General features: G+C 44.7%; 1 protein-coding gene across 1 annotated transcript; it reads right to left on the reverse strand.

The window, feature by feature from the left end:
• Positions 1–811: 811 nt before the first annotated feature.
• Positions 812–16,185, reverse strand: Reeld1 (reeler domain containing 1). Its single transcript, XM_029560808.1, is given in 9 exon segments — positions 812–852; positions 855–904; positions 906–1,381; positions 2,139–2,232; positions 2,684–2,936; positions 2,939–2,997; positions 8,414–8,584; positions 10,964–11,165; positions 15,981–16,185. Coding segments are annotated over 9 exon segments (1,551 nt in total).
• Positions 16,186–16,628: the final 443 nt, after the last annotated feature.

A 16,628-nucleotide genomic window follows, 5' to 3' on the forward strand; every position in this document is an offset into this window, starting at 1 on the left:
TTTTAGCCTGACCTTTGGCAAAAGACAGCACTGCCTGCAAGCTGCTGGGAAAAGCCAGTCCTTCATCAAGTGTAAATGCCTGGGAAATCCCATGTTCATTACACGTGACAGAAAGGCTTGTCCCACCCTAGGGCTGATGACCTTGTGCACCTCATATACGTGTTCCCAAGGATGTGTTCCATCAAACTCTCTAAAACTATGCTTGCTTTGGATGAGTTCCCACAGCAGATTTGCCAGGCTGCTGTGCTTCCAGGGAGACAGACTACCCTCCCCTTCACCTGGCCCACTGGTTCTGATTCCACCTAGTTTTTCAACTCAAGTTAGAAAAGGAAAACTCCTTTCGGGTTGGTTTAGAGAGGCAAAGTGAAGGGATGCAGCTTTTTTCCCCCTTGCAAGAGCTAAAAATCCAACACAACTTTTTTCAAAGGGTTTGAGGAGATAAGGCTGAGACACTGAGGAGGACAGAATGCCTATTTCAGCCGGTTCCTCAAGGCAACAGAGGAAGCTTAGTGGCCACAGGAGTCTAGTTAATGAGCGGATTATACAATATTCATTGTGTTGAGTTTAACTCTTCAAACAGAACATCTAATTGCAAGAGGGGAAAAAAAAGCTAAATTACAGATGTTAAGACAACAAAGCTGGAGGAACTCCCTCTGTTGATAAACCTGTCCTTTCGCGCTTTCCTCTGCTGACTGCACACTGGCAGGAGGCGCAGTGTGTCCCAGGCCTCATCAGGAATTCTCATTAACTCAGTTTTGACTAAGATACTCTATGGAGGCCACGGAAGGAGGGACCCGGTCCGAGGGTGTCCTCAGAGGACTGTTTTCTTACTCCCCATAGAAGGAGAAAGCCTTCTGCTTGAACCAAGACAAAACTGCTTCCCTCCACCTTCCTGACACGCATTCTCCCCAGCGTCACTCCTGGCAACAGCATCCGTAGGAGGTTCGCTGAAGGACACCTCTCTCCGCTTGTGGCAATACTGAGTATGCGGGTAGCAAAGGCCAGCAGCCAGGGCCATGCCCAGGGCAGCCGAAAGGCAAATCAGGAGTCCGAGCTGGGAGGACCTGAGATGGAGCTCCAAAGAGGCACTGACTCCCTCAAGTCCAATTTCAGGCCTTAGTTTGGTCTTGCTAAAGTATCCCATGCCACCCTTCGCAGTCCTCTCCTCTACTCTGGACTCAGATGAAAAGCTGGCGGAGAGCTTTGATGCCTCTGACTGGCTCCTGGAAATGTCAGAGGTGTGGAAGTCAGGGGTTGGGTTGGCTACCCAGGCCCTGTTCCTAGTGAACGCTTCAGGGAACCAGAGGTGCTGAGGCTTAGAAAGACGGTCAGGGTACAGGGTAGGCTCCATCATGGACCTGTTAGAGGCTGTCATCTTATCCTAAAAAAGAAAAAAGAAGCCGATCTTACCACAAGTCGCCCCAAGACTTGCAACTCACCTGTGTTCCTTAAAGACTCCCAGGCAGCAGCTGAAGGCAGCCTCTTGCTGCTCCTTAGAGAGTGCACAGCCAAGTATCCAAGTAGATAAATATGCATTTGTCATTGATATGGATGGGGTAACTAATGGAAACCCCACACAGAGCGTGGGAGCTACTTACAAGGATAACTATGGGGTCCCTTAAGAGGCTTCCAAATCCAAATAGAGGATTCTGTCATTCCTGATGACTGAAAGCTCTGAGGGTGTCTCTTTATGGCAGGCCATGCGCAGGAAAGATCTTTTAATCTTACTGTAGGTTCCAATAAATTTAACTAGGAATATTATACCATGTTTTATTTTGTGTTCTTTCTGAGATGTCAAAGGACGAGTAAATCAGCAGGCAGGTACATTTTATATTGCCCATTGATCTAACCACTGGGACCACACATGGTGTTTTGAGGCCAGTGTTATAAAGATGGAAAGGAGCGGGAGACGAGAGAAAGATTATTAACCAAGACTAAGTGGGAAAGCAAATCACTAAAACCATAAATTTTCTGCAGTTGCTGGTAACTCAGAAACACTGCCTAGATGGGAAGGGCTGGCATTGATTAGGACGAGGACACTGCGTATACCACCCTGGCCTTCTCTCTGACTTCAGCCCCTAGGCTAATAGCATTCTTTTCCAAAGCTGACTCTTCCCACTCTGGGGTCAAAAGACAACCTCAACCCCATCCCCAGCACACATTCTTTCCTGTTCACCTTTATCCAAGGACAGACAAGTTTCCAAAGAATTAAAGTTTATAGCACCCTGAGTCCTAAAGGGAGGAACTGGAGGGCTGAGAGGGATTCATAAAGTATTTGAAATCAAAAGCAATGTTTTCCACCAAAGTTGTATGTTTTCATGAAAACAGATCTCCCTGGAATAACTCCTGAGTGTGGATGGCAGAGGGGAAAGTTGGGGGGTATACGGGTAGCAGTGGAGAACTCAAGAAATACTCTCATTCATTTGGTACCTAACATAAAATATACATTTATATATTATATTAAGAATTTAAAAGTATATTTTATTTAGTACGCACATCTCAGAATTCAGTTTCCCTGAAAAAATGAATTCATTTTGACCAGTAGCTCTAATACCATGAAGATACATCATACACTTAAGAATAAATTTGGACAAGATTTTTTTGTTGTTGTTGTTAGATTCCTAAACAAGCACCCCAGTTGTTACCCTCGTGCCATCTAATGGCTGATCTCATCAACTATTACCTATGCTGGGTGCTTGGGCTGGAGACAAAGCCCTCTGGGGAAGTTTTCCTGAGGGCCACAAGCCTCTCCAGCCTGTGGATATCCAGGGATGGTTCTAGGGTTGGGTTACTCTCTCCACTGGGTTGCTGACCATTGCTGCTTACAGTAGATGTGTGTGAAGGTGTTAGAGACAGAGTCTCTGCATCCTCAGGCAACTTTGTCACCTTAATATTAGCAAGAACAGAGTCTGGCATGTCCTCATCTGCAGATCCTGTAATGCAAAAGCAAAGACATCTGAGCATTTCTGTGGAAGCCAAGTGGCGGTCTGAAGATACCTATAGAGACAGAGTATATTTCTCCTGTATTGACTGGAATAAACAACTACGACAACAGGATAAATAGTGGGGACTCCACTGTGCTTTCAAGAAAATCATTAAATTTGAGCCACTCAGATGTGCCAATGTTAAAATGATCTGCCTAGTAATATAAGGCCCTATTCTTAAAGAGGATGTCTCTGGCACTTCTGGATTTGTGAATGCTTAATAACCACCACAGAAGAAATATAGAGACAACTGGACTGTTCCCTGTATTATTCATTTTTTTAAATCTCTACCAAAATCTGTTCTTAAATGGAAAAAAAATCCCACTACACACACACACACACACACACATATATATATATATGTCTACCTGTAGCCCCAGCTGGCCTGGAACTCACTATGTAGACCAGGCTGGCCTTGAGCTCACAGAGATCCACGTCCCTCAACCTCCTCCTCAGTGCTGGGATTAAAGGCTTGTGCCACCACGCCCAGCTAATGAAATATTTGTTTTTGTCTTTTTGAGACAGGGTTCCCCTGTAGCACCAGCTGGCTTGGAACTCACTATGTAGATCAGGCTTGCCTTGAACTCACAGAGATCCGCCTGCCTCTGCCTCCTCAGTGCTGGGACTAAAGGCGTGTGCCACCATACCTGGCATACAAATCATATTTTTAAGGTCCCAGATTTATTTTTGCCATAATACTAATACTGTAAGTTTCTCTGAAGATGATAATTACTTGGGCATCTGCTGTAGGTAGAGCCAAAATCACTAACCTCCACTGCCCTCCACTATCAATATCTGACTAATGTGAAGTCCCAAAGCAACGGAAATAGTTGGACACAGGGCAGCCAGTGGGCAAGAACACACTGCAGAGGCAGGTTATCATCTGGGTTCATGCTTCACTTGGCTAATTTCTAACTCTAGGCAAGTCCTCCTTGAGAATTAATGTCTTTGTTTGTGAATGGAGCTAATAATAGTACGGAAGCATGAGAGAAGCCCCGTGCTTGGCACATAGGCAACACGCACTTGAGGGTTGACTACAGTGAAAACCGAATGACAGGTGGTGTTGACAGTGAAGGTGTTGAAGTTGGAAGAAGTTGCTCTGGCCATTTATTGTGATCTTTTGTTTCAATGTTTTCATCATGCAGAAACATTGAGAAAAAGAATATCTTAGCTCAGGCACACAAAATAAATGGACAGCCTGGAGTTCCTGCCTCACCTGTCATGTACTTGGCTATTTCCCACAGGCTCACTGTGTGTGAGCATTGCTGTGGTGGCTAGGAATGCAGAAAATCATGCAGATCTGGAATCACCCCTAAACTCAGTATCTAAGAAGAGAGATCCTTGTATGTCCAACCATGAAAACTACAATGTGATGAGCACTTTGCCACCAGAGCTAAACAAGAATTACCTATTTCTACAGTATGAATATACTACCCCCAGCCCAATCCACGTTGAAACCTAACCCCAGTTCCATAGTAATAAGGAATGGAGTCAGTAGGCAGTGAACAGGTCACCAGGGGTTAGTCCCCTTATAAAAAGGTCTGAGGGAGTGTGTTCATGCCTTCTTCCGTGGGAGGATATGTAGAAGGCACTGTCTCTAGGCTACCATCTGGCCGTCACCGGACAGATACTACCTGAAGCTCGACCTTGGACTTCCGAGCCTCTAGAACAGAGACTACCTTTCTATTGTTTGAAAAATTTCCCCAAAGAAGGCATTTTGCTCTAGTAGCCTAAACTAAGGCACTTGTCTACCAAGAATCACAGGAAAGGTTTCACCAAAGAGCCATTTGAAATGCGTCTTGGAAGTCATGTAAACTAAGGAATGGTTTGGTTTGAGTAATGTCAGAAGGAAGGTATGACGATACCTAATGGGATGGTGCAGGCCCCTAAGGTGTCCTGAGGGTGCGCTGGCAGATGTGTTTTAGAAACCTTATCTACTCTTGTAATGCTCATCATATTGGTAAATCACCATGTGTTGTTTGAGCTCACTGAGGAACTGACTCTGGGATCAGGGTTTCCCAGCCCCATTTCAGACCCCATTTGTCTCAAGGTGTCCTCCAAGGCCCTTCATCTGGGTATGGACTGACCCCCCCCCCCGACTCTGTGATAGGGAAGGAAGAGAACTACAAAACAGCCCAAGAGTGAAAACATCGTGCCCTTGAGAAGAGCTAGAAAGCAAACTGTTCCCAGCAGTGGTTACTATTATTTGTCCCATGATATAAAAGTGCGTACAGTGATGGGAAAGAGAAGCTGAAGTTCAGCCGTGGGGGTTCAGTGCCTGACTTGTTATCTCTACCTGCTGCTGTTTGTTCTTTCACTTAGATGCCTCACCCAAAGGGACACTCTGCTCTGCCAGGGACTCTTTATCTATCTATCATCTGTCTATCTATCTATCTATCTATCTATCTATCTATCGCCTCACCCAAAGGGACACTCTGCTCTGCCAGGGACTCTTTATGGTATGCCAGCTGACTGCCTTTAAAGGGCTTCTCCGGTTGATTTCTGGTGAATGTTTTGAGTGCCAGATTTGATGATATTTTTCCATCCATCTGTCTGTCTATCTATCTATCTGTCTATCTATCTATCTATCTATCATCTATATCTATCATCTATCTATCTATCATCTATCTATTATCTATCTATCATCTATCTATCTATCTATCTAATCATCAATCAATCAATCATTTATCTAATCTATTTATTTTTGAGATAGGGTCTCCCTTCTCTATCATCTACCTACCTACTCATCCCTCCCTCCCTTACTATTTATTCTTTTACTTTGACTTGCTATATATATTAAAAAAATCACTCATTCAAAACCAAAAATGCAACTATCACAGATCACTCTCCAGACTATACAGAACAACACTTTTCTTCAGTTTTGATAAATCATAATTTTTACCAACTAAATCTTCTTCTTATTAAGATATTATTGCAAGCTATGTATGGTGGTGCACGTCTTTAGTCTCAACGCTCAGGAAGCAGAGGCAGGTGGATCTCTGTGAGATGGTGGCCACATAGTGAGTTCCAGGCCAGCTGTGGCTACAGGGAGACACTGTCTCAAGAAGGAGAGAGAGAGAGAGAGAGAGAGAGAGAGAGAGAGAGAGAGATTTTGCACTTTATTAGATACACACAGTCCTTTTTCCTTTGGGAATCACTAGAATTTATGTAGCTGAATGGGTAGAAACAGCAGGACCAGAGGAGAGGAAAGTGGACGGCACAATAATCTCACCCTGTCAGCTGCCTAGGCTCACATCTGGGGCTCCAGGGTGGTACCAAGTTTCCTAGTAGGTGAGTCAGGCAGCCAAGGAGCTGATGGCTCGGTGCGATGCCTGCTTTTGAAGCCTCATTCTCATCAGCGTCCATATTAAAGCAGATCTTGTTATGGCATGGATTAGAGTGCAACATTTGCCTGATTTGTGAAATGAGATATGTGACTTTAAATGTGGATCAGGTACGCAGGGTTTGCTCCAGGCCAACTCTCAGAACCTGCAATCTTTACTTTAAGGATGACTTGGTGGAAAAAGGCTGGAGGGGCTATGCTGAGCAGCAGGAGAAAAGAAAAGGTTTGGGGGCAAAAGCAGGAAGGGAGGGAGGCTGTTATTGATACACTGTTAATTACATCTGTGGCTGAGTCTATTAGCCTGAGCAGAAGTAGGGCTCTGGTTGAGTTCTGTACTTAATGTATTAGCAAGGAATTAAGGGAAGAATAAAGGAAAATGAGAGACAGTTAAGGACCAGATTCTGTGGAAACAAGTCATTGGATATTTTCATGAGTATATTTGCTCAAAGCCTTAGGAAGAAATAAATGATTAGAAGGGCCAAATTATAAGAATTTTCAGGTAAACCAAACATCCTGTAGCAGATTAGGGGACTGTTTGTTTGAATCCCTCCTCCTCCTCCTCCTCCTCCTTTTCCTCCTCCCCCTCCTCCTCTCTCCCTCCTCCCTCCCTCCCTGTTGCTCTCCCTCACCCTCTTCCTGCCGCTGGCTATCTTCCTTCTTTTCTTGTTTTATCTATCTTTTAATTTATTTAATTGATTTATTTATTTACTTTCATTTTATATATGTGTATGACTGTGTTGCCTGCGTGTAGACCCCTCCTCCTCTTCTTCCTCTCCTCCTTTTCTTCTTCCTTTTGAGAAGGTCTCCTTGGTACCCTGGCTGGCCTGAAACTCACTTTGTGGAAGACTGGCCTCGATCTCACAAAGATCCACCTGCCTCTGCCTCCTGAGGGCTGGGATTAAAGGCATGTGCCATCCTTCGTGGCAGTTTTGCTTCCATTTTTCAGAGGTTCCTGGGTCAATGAAATATAAAATCCTCCTTTTCTTCTTCCTTTTGAGAAGGTCTCCTTGGTACCCTGGCTGGCCTGAAACTCACTTTGTGGAAGACTGGCCTCGATCTCACAAAGATCCACCTGCCTCTGCCTCCTGAGGGCTGGGATTAAAGGCATGTGCCATCCTTCGTGGCAGTTTTGCTTCCATTTTTCAGAGGTTCCTGGGTCAATGAAATATAAAACCATGTGCTGACCTAGGGAAAAGTTGATTCCCAGTAAAGCACTCTCATTCCTCACACTCCTTTAGCCTAGGCTGCAAAGAACCATTTTCCTACTATGGAAAATAACAAAAACTGAATGGGAGCTAGCCCAGTTGGTAGAGTGCTTGTCTAGTATACATTAAGCCCTGGTTTCAATCTCTTTGAATAATCTGGCATGGTGATACATGCCTATAATCCTAGTACTTAAGAGATGGAGGCAGGATGATTTGGTTCAAGGTCATCTTTGGTCACATAGCGAGGTCGGGTTAGCCTGGGATACAGGAGACTATTTCAAAAAAAACCAAACAAGTATATTTTTAAAACTGGATGGATATTTTTACAACAGCACGAGGAGAATGAGGAAAAAAGAGGAAGAAAAAGAGAGAGGGGAGGAGGAAGAGGAGAAAGGAGGAGGAGGAGGAAGAAGAGGAGGAGGAGGAGGAGGAAGAGAAGGAGAAAGGAGGAGGAGGAGGGGGGGCGGGGGAAGGGGAGGCAGCTTGTTTCTTTGTGGTCTCCTAGCTTCCCCAAAGGAAGGCCAACATTGAAACACTGTGCTGCCTAGGAGGCACACAGAGCGCAGGCATGTGCTTTCTTCTGGTCTCACAGCATAGTTCTAACTTAATAATTCAACTTAATTTGTTAGGTCCCATCAACAAAGTCTGTTTGTTGCAACAAGACAGAGAGAGCAAGTGGCCCCTCGTTCTCCGAGCACCGTCATGTCCTAGAAGCAGCTGCAGTGGACCATGGCAGGCACATTTTGCCTGTTTTGTAGGGACAGGAAACTGGCAATAATAAGAGGTAAGTGGAAAGAGATCACTATAAAATAATGACGAGAGCCAGGCTCTGAGCACAGTGGCAAATAGTACGTGGGGCAGTTCCTTCAGTAGCATCCAACCTGTGCCAAGGGGTTAGCGCTGGTGACCTGGGCTGCGTGTGGTGGAGGTCGGCAGAGGAGCTTCTGCTGTGTGTCTGCTGAGACACAACACATGATTCAATCCTGGTCCAGTAAACAAAATACGACCGGACAACCGATAAACTGCAGAAACAGAAAGCAGCAATTCCCAGACTGTCTTTGGGTAACACCCAGGACCATCCCAACAGCAAGGACAGAGCACGACAGAAACAGGACAAGAGTCCGAATAGAACCGGGCAGGGACTGGCTTATTCCCCTTTGAGCGACTTCATTCTCTTAGAAACTAAAAACCAATAGCTACGGATAATTAGGGGAATTCTGCATCAATCGGTTGCCTTCCTGAATTAATACAGGCATCAAGAGTAGATCATTTGCATAAGATCTCCCCAAACAAAAAACCAAACTAGACCAAAAATCCTTCATTTGGGCCAAAGGATCTCTTCAGCTGTTCAGACTCAAATGAAAGGTTTTCATCTTCAGCTTTATCGGTTACCACTGATCCACTGTTAATCACATCATTAAGGAATTCATGAGCCAGGCATGGTGGATTGCGCCGTGCTTCCACCACTCAGAGGTAGAGTCAGGGGGACTCAAGTCCAGCCTGGATTACATACTGAGAGCCTATGCTCAAAAATTTGTAATTCTACTAAAAAAATTGCATGATTGTCATAGTAGGTACTATTGAAGATTAGAGATAAGTCATTACTGTCTAAACAGTATTTTGGACACACAATATTTGTCTTCAGTATGAATTGCTTTCGCAAACATGATGTGCGTTATACTGCCAGATTTCCTCCGAAGCAGGGACTACTGTCTCACTGAGGGAATTCAGAAGGCAGAGGTGGCAGTGTGATAAATGCAGCTGAGGTCACCCAGGGAGCCAAGGGACAAGTCAGCCATAGTTTCAGGTCTTGGGCTTGCGGGCTTCCAGACCCAGTGGAGGTAACATTGGCAAGGATTTTTGGAGAAGCCTCTGACGAGTGACCCAGCTCCTTTTTCTGTCACATGAAGACAACAGCTCTGAAGCACTACCTAGGTAGGACATAGTGGATGTGATGGTGAGTTTAAAAACACGAATGGAAGGGCTTGGGAAATAAAAGTGACCACATATATTTAAAGACTTCAAGCCTTGAGTCCTCTGCATCAGACAACATCCCAAGCCACCGTGGAGGCTGGATTACACCATGAGTTGGCATCAACCTGGAAAACAGGCCAGCACACAAGGACCCAGGGTTTCCTCTTTTTCCTTCTACCTATCCTGTCTACTGCAAGGGACCCGCAGGAAAGATGGAGGAGGGCGCTGGGGGTGAGCCATAAACTTCAGCTCTTAGGCTCCCAGTAGGGAGGGGAAATCCTGAAAGGGGGATCACATGGTCTTCAGGGTCCATCTTCAAGCCCAGCCTCCTTCAACTATGTCCATGAGAGGGAATTAAAATGAGGAATGCATACTGTGTTCAGGAAAAAAAAAATCTGTTTCTTGGTAAACACAGTATCAAAAAGAATGGTAAAACTAATGCCTCCCTTTGAGTAGCACAGTGCTATATGTAGTGCTGTTTTTATATGCCATATGACTGGCGTTACTGGTGAAGCTCTAACCTAACCCCTTTTTTCATCCTTATACAACCTTATGAAGTACACGGTGACATTATTATACCATTTTTTGTTGTTCTTTTATGTGTTGTATCCGGGTGTGCGCTTTTCATGTGTGTGGGGTGTACATGTTCATGTGGGTGCGGAGGTCACAGGTAAGCTTTGAGTGTCATTCATCAGATGCTGTCCTCCTCGTTTTTTATGAGACAGGGTCTCTCACTGACCTGGAACTCATCGATTTGCCCAGACTGGGCGGCCAGTGAGCCCCAGGGATCGATCTGCCTGCCTCTGCCTCCCCAGTGCTGGGATTACGAGTGGGCTTCCATACCCAACTGTTTTTTTTTTTTTTTTTTTAATGTGGGTTCTAGGAACCAAACTCGGATCCTCATGTTTGCCCAGAAAGAACATTACTGGTTAAGTTATCTCCCCAGCCCTGTTTGTTTTCTTTCGGAGCTGGCCCAAGTTCCTGGACTCATGCGACCCTCATGTCTCAGCTTCCTGACTAGCTGGACTGCAGGTGCATGCCACCAGGCTCATCTTATTCTGCCCTTCTGACAGAGGGCAGGCCAAGGCACAGAGCCTAAGGTGACTTTCCCTAGGGCCAGGGACATGCCCATCTGCCCATCCACCTCTGCCTATCACCCCATTTTCCCTTTTCTGTGCTACTTGTTCATTCATCCTGTGGACATAATTTTGCAAAGGTCGGCCAAGATTCATGTGCACCAGGAAGGAGGGCAGCATCATGCTCTAGGGCTGTGGATAAAAGCACAGGGAGGGTTTGGGACAGGATTTTGTTGTAGTTACTCTCTGTATAAGCTCCCTAGTGTAAGCAGCTACAGGGACCCTGTGCCTCTACTAAAGTGGAGAGATCAGGGATCTAAGGAGGGGAGGGAGAACCATCCCCCAAAGTAGATTCTCCTACAGGAATCAAATGTTCCCCACAGCTGGACAGGGGCCTTCCACATGAATGAGAAGTTCCTCTTCAGGGACTTGCCAGAACGAGTGACAGTGTCGGCCTCTTCAAAACAAGTCATCAGTTTAGAATGAGGAGGAATGAAGACAGAAGTGCCAGTGAGCTGGTGGTCAGCCACTGTCCGAGCTTGCAGCAGAAATCCCATGAAATCACGACTGCTTCTCACCAACACTACAACAGAAAGCAGCCATTCAGGGGGTCAATCTCCACTCAGTTCTAGTACTGCCTTTACACAGATATTTTCAAAGCTAAAAGCCAACCCTCCCCTCAAAAGCGAACAGTTCATTTGGGGGAAAGAAGTTGAAGTCAAATTTCACGACAAAATAAACTCCATTTGGATAAAAGGTTTGTAAAGGGGCTGGAGAACACCTTAGACGTTAAGAGCACTTGTTGGTTTTCCAGAGGATCTGAGTTCAGTTCCCAGCACCCACATCAGACAGCTCAATATGGTCTGTAATTCTAGCTCCAGGGGATTCAATGTCCTCTTCGGCCTCTATGGACCACACATGTATGTTTATATGTGTTTTGTCTATTTGTACATATGTACCATGTGCATCCCTAGTGCCTGAAGAGGTCAGAAGAGGGCAGTGGATCCCCTGGAACTGGAGTTACAGGCAGTTGTTAGCCACCACGTGGACACTGAGAACTGAACCTGGATCCTCTGCAGGAACAACAAGTGCTCTTAACCACTGAGCCGTCGCTCCAGTCCCTCAGTGAATGTCTATACAGTTAGAATGACCACTCTGAGCTTTGTTTAGGGTTTTACACTTTCACTATCAATTACACATTTTTAAGGACTTATTCACCATACCACCCCCCACACAACTATGACAGAGTTCAAACTAGAAAAACAAGAGGAATAAAGTTTGCTATATTTAAAAAGTTTGAATGTAGATGAACTCAAAATACAAATGATAGGCTAAGAAAATTATTTGTAACATACAATGCAGATAAATATATGAAGTTAAGTGCTAAGGCTGTATCTCGGAGGTGGAGTACTTACCTACATGTGAGCTATATGTATTTATATATGAAAGGTAAAATTATTATACTTAAGCAAATGTTTATATAAATATATATGAGGTTAAGATGATACCACTACCAAATGATGAAATAACACAAACAGAAAATAAAACAAGAAGCTCAGTCGTCATTTAAAAAGTATTTACAGGCCAGCATAATGGCTCAGCAAGAAAGGGTGCTTGCTGTCAAGCCTGATGACTTAAGTTTGATCCCTGGGATCCATATGATGGAAAGGGAGAACCAATTCCAACGTTGTCCTCTGACTTCCACATGTGTATGGCGCCATGTGTGTGTGTGTGTGTGTGTGTGTGTGTGTGTGCGTGTGTGCGTGCACACGCACACACACAAATAAATAAATAATAGAAAATAAAAAGTATTTTAAAATGAGGTGTTATTTCATGTCTATTGTATTGGCAAATACCATGTATGATGGTGTGCTGGATAGCTTTAGTGTCAACTTGACACACCTGGGTTGAGGGAGCCTCAACTGGGAAATTGCCTCTATTGGACTGGCCTGTGGCTATGTCTGAGGGCATCTTCTTGATGAGTGATGTGGGAGGGCCCAGCCCACTCTGGGTGGTGCCACCCCTGGGCAGGTGGGCCTGTGTTGCATAAGAACAGGGGACCAAGCCAGTAAGTGGCGTTCCTCCATGGTCTGTGCTTCAGCTCCTGCCTCCAGATTCCTGTCCTAAGTTCCCATGTTGGGGTCCCTCAGTGATGAACTGTGACTGGGGAGATGTAAGCTAAATAAACCCTTTCCTCTCTAAGTTGGTATTGTTCTGAGTGTTTTGTCACAGCAATGGAGAAACAAACTAAGACAGAAATTGATACCAGAAAGTCGGATGTTGCTGTGACATACCTGACCTTGGTGTTTTGGGGAGGACTGTGGAAGTGTTGGAACTTTGGCCTGGAAAAGCTATTGCGTGCTCAGAGTTTGTTGTTGTGGAGCTTGGAACAGTTATGCTGAAAGAGTTGTAGACAAAGGAGGCCTGGCTTATAAAGTTTCAAAGGGAAGTGGAGACTATCAGGGCTGTTCGTGAGAGATTTTGGATTGAGAATCTGTGTGTTCTGCTAGGCTGGGGCTGAAGAATCAGCTGTGATTAAGAAGAGACCAGAACCTGAAGCAAAACCTTTGCTTTACTGGGACAATTGATGCTGGTTAGCTGGGGCTGAAAAATCAGCTGTAAATAACAAGAGACCAGCATCACTGAGGTGAAGTCTTCTGCGAGGTATTTCCTCAGGGTCAGCACACAGAGGGGACCCGAGCCTCTATCTCAAGCTGGAAGCAGGATATATATATTCTTTGCCCCTCACCCACATGCAGCTAAGGTCGACTGATTGGGTGGGAAGGATAACTGACTCCTCCCTCGACTCCTTGATGTGTGTGTGAAATAGGTGTGACTATAGCCTGCTGCATAGTGGTTGGAGGACACTTCCTGTTAACACTCCACCCATTCCTCTCGCTCTTATGTTCTTTCTGCCAACCTCTTCCACAAAAGTCCCTGAGCCTTGGAGGGCATAGTAGGTGTGGGTTATCTTCCTCCCATTGTAGCAAGGCACTGAACTTTTGGGTCTCTGCTGTGCTTTTTTCTGTCTAATGATGTGAGTTTTGCTAAGGCATATTACTGGAAATGAACTTGTCCAGTCATAAGAAACATGCATGTATAATTTTATTAGGCAGAGTAGAAAGTACTTGTTGCTAACCCTAAAACTCATTTTTCCTCTATTTGTAGTTAGATTCATGAAAATCTTCACCCTCCTTACTGTTAAAATAGTCCACTTAACTAAATTGGAGCCAGTAGTATATAATTAGAATTTTACCTTAAAATTAAATGGCTAGGTTTTTTTTCCTTTTCTTTTCTTCTGTTCCTTGACCCTTTCCTGTTGGTCTCTGACATGGGACGGCATATATATATTGTACTGTCTTATGTTGTGATATTAACATCATTTCTTGGGGACAAAAATTGGAAAGTTTATGGTTTAATAGTGATGTTTGTGTGCCAAGTTGACAAGGGGTCAATTGTGCTGGATAGCTTTAGTGTCAATTTGACACACCTGGGTTGAGGGAGCCTCAACTGGGGAATTTCCTCTATTGGACTGGCCTGTGGCCATGTCTGAGGGGCATCTTCTTGATGTGAGAGGGCCCAGCCCACTGTGGGTGGTACCACCCATGGGCAGGTGGGCCTGGATTGCATAAGAAAGCAGTCTGAGCAGGGGCCAGGGGAGCAAGTCAGTAAGCAGCATTCCTCCATGGCCTGTGCTCCAGCTCCTGCCTCCAGGTTCCTGCTCTGAGTTCCTACCTTGGGCTCTCAGATGAACTGTGACCTGGGATATGTAAGATAAAATAAACCCTTTCCTCCCCAAGTTGGTAGTAGTCAGAGTGTTTTGTCACAGCAATGAAGAACAAACTAAGACAGATGGTAACTGGGTCTGGCAGGACTATAGAAAAGTTAGGGTAGTTACTCACTAGTGCAGGCCTGTAAACCATTTAACTCTCAGGGCATAACCAACAGACCCTGAAAACACAGTAACTGAAATAAGTCAGAGGCAAAGCAACAAATAAGTGACTTCACTTTTGTGAAGTGAGAGACGCAGCCTAAGAAAATTTATAGAGACAGAATAAAAAAACGATTTGAGGTCAACAGGAGCTGTTTTGTTTGCTTATTTGTTTATGTTGAAGATTGAATTCAGGGCTTCATGAATGCTGAGTATTTATTTCTATTCTTTTAATTAAAAATATTTTATTATTTTTATTTTGTGTGTGTGAGTGTATTGCCTGCATGTACATAAGTGCACCAGTGTTTTGCAATGCCTGCGGAGGTCAGAAGAGGGCATCTGGTCTCCTGGAACTGGAATTAGGATGGTTGTTAGCTGCTATGTGGGTGCTGGGAATCCGATGAGTCCTCTGCAAGAGTAGCCAGTGCTCTTAACCACAGTTCTAGTTTGCCTTCAATTGCTGCAACAAAACACTCTGACCAATACCAACTCGGAGAGGAAAGGGTTTTTTTTTTTTATCTTACATTTCCTGGGTCACAGTTCATCACTGAGGGAGCCCAAGGTAGGAAAACAGATCAGGAACCTGGAGGCAGGATCTAGAGCACAGGCCATTGAGGAATGCTGTTTACTAACTTGCCTCCCTGGCCTGTGCTCAGCCTGCTTTCTTACATAACACAGGACCACCTGCCCAGGGGAGGGACCACCCAAAGTGCGCTGGGCCTTCCCACATCACTTATCAAGAAAATGCCCCAAAGACATGGCCACAAGCCAGTCCAATGAAGGAAATTCCCCAACTGAGGCTTCCTCAACCCAGGTGTGTCAAGGGGACAACTAAAGCTATCCAGCACAACCAGAGACCTCTCTCCAGCCCCTTTATCTTTATTTTTAACTGCATTTATCCACAGGGTATAAGATGATGCTATGGTATACAGGATATAAGTGAAATAGTTACTATATCTAAGAAAATTAGCATATTCATCTTCTCACTGAAGTATTCATTGATAGATAAATTTTAGTTATAAAATTACACAGGCCAGGGAGGCAAGTTAGTAAACAGCATTCCTCAATGGCCTGTGCTCTAGATCCTGCCTCCAGGTTCCTGATCTGTTTTCCTACCTTGGGCTCCCTCAGTGATGAACTGTGACCCAGGAAATGTAAGATTATACATAAAGGTTGTTCAGGATAAACATATTTATGCCTGTGATAAGATAAATTTGTATTATACGGAAATGATAAATGATCTTTTGTGATAATGTCACTGTGTTCTCTTTGATAGAGATTACTGTCAATATAGGCATTAGGCACTGTGTGGTTTTCATGGTACAAAAACATCATGTTTAATTTTGACTGATCACTTGCTTCCTGGGACTAAGCCACACTTTAATTCAGGAAGCTCCATCTTGGGACAAACACAATTTGGAACATTCCACTATGTCTTGGGGTCCCCTAAGACTCTCACATACGTACCTGGAATCTTGTCAGCAGGCAAGAAAGACCTGCTGATGTGGATGGTGACGTGGTAGGTGCTGGGGTGCTGGGGCTGAGCTTGGATGTGCCTGGGCCACATGTCTTCACATGCCATGGGGCTGGCACCATGGGAAAAGGCAGACAAGCAGGAAGCCAGGCACAGGATGGTACAAGCCCAGCCTGCAAGGGTAGCCAGGACTCTCATCCTTCCCTTTTCTGCGACATGACAAACAATGGCTTGTTCATGTCCTGTTTAACTCAATGATATGAAGTCTTTTCGGATGTGACTGACCTGAATTCTAGGCTCCCTTTGCTTCTGAGGTAATTTTAGTTTTGTCTCCCTGAGGTCAAGATCAAAAGGCTAGAGGAAGTGTTTCATTTCTAAACACTGAAAAAAAAGAAAACAAACAAATCGTCACTTGTCTATCTTTTATGTTTTATGTGTGGTGCGTGTGGTGTATGTCCTTGTTAGTGTGGGTGTATGCATGTGTGCATGTGGGTATGTATGGCAAAGTGGGCATCAAGAGTCTTTCCTGGACTGATATCCACTTAATATTTTAAAAATTGTGTGTGTGCACCTGTGTGTGTTTGTGTGTATGTGCACGTGCACGTGTACACTCACCCATTCATGTGGGTACATGTGGGTAC

The sequence above is a fragment of the Nannospalax galili genome, unplaced genomic scaffold (genome assembly GCF_000622305.1).
Source record: "Nannospalax galili isolate Female #2095 unplaced genomic scaffold, S.galili_v1.0 scaffold1272, whole genome shotgun sequence".
Taxonomy (NCBI): domain Eukaryota; kingdom Metazoa; phylum Chordata; class Mammalia; order Rodentia; family Spalacidae; genus Nannospalax; species Nannospalax galili.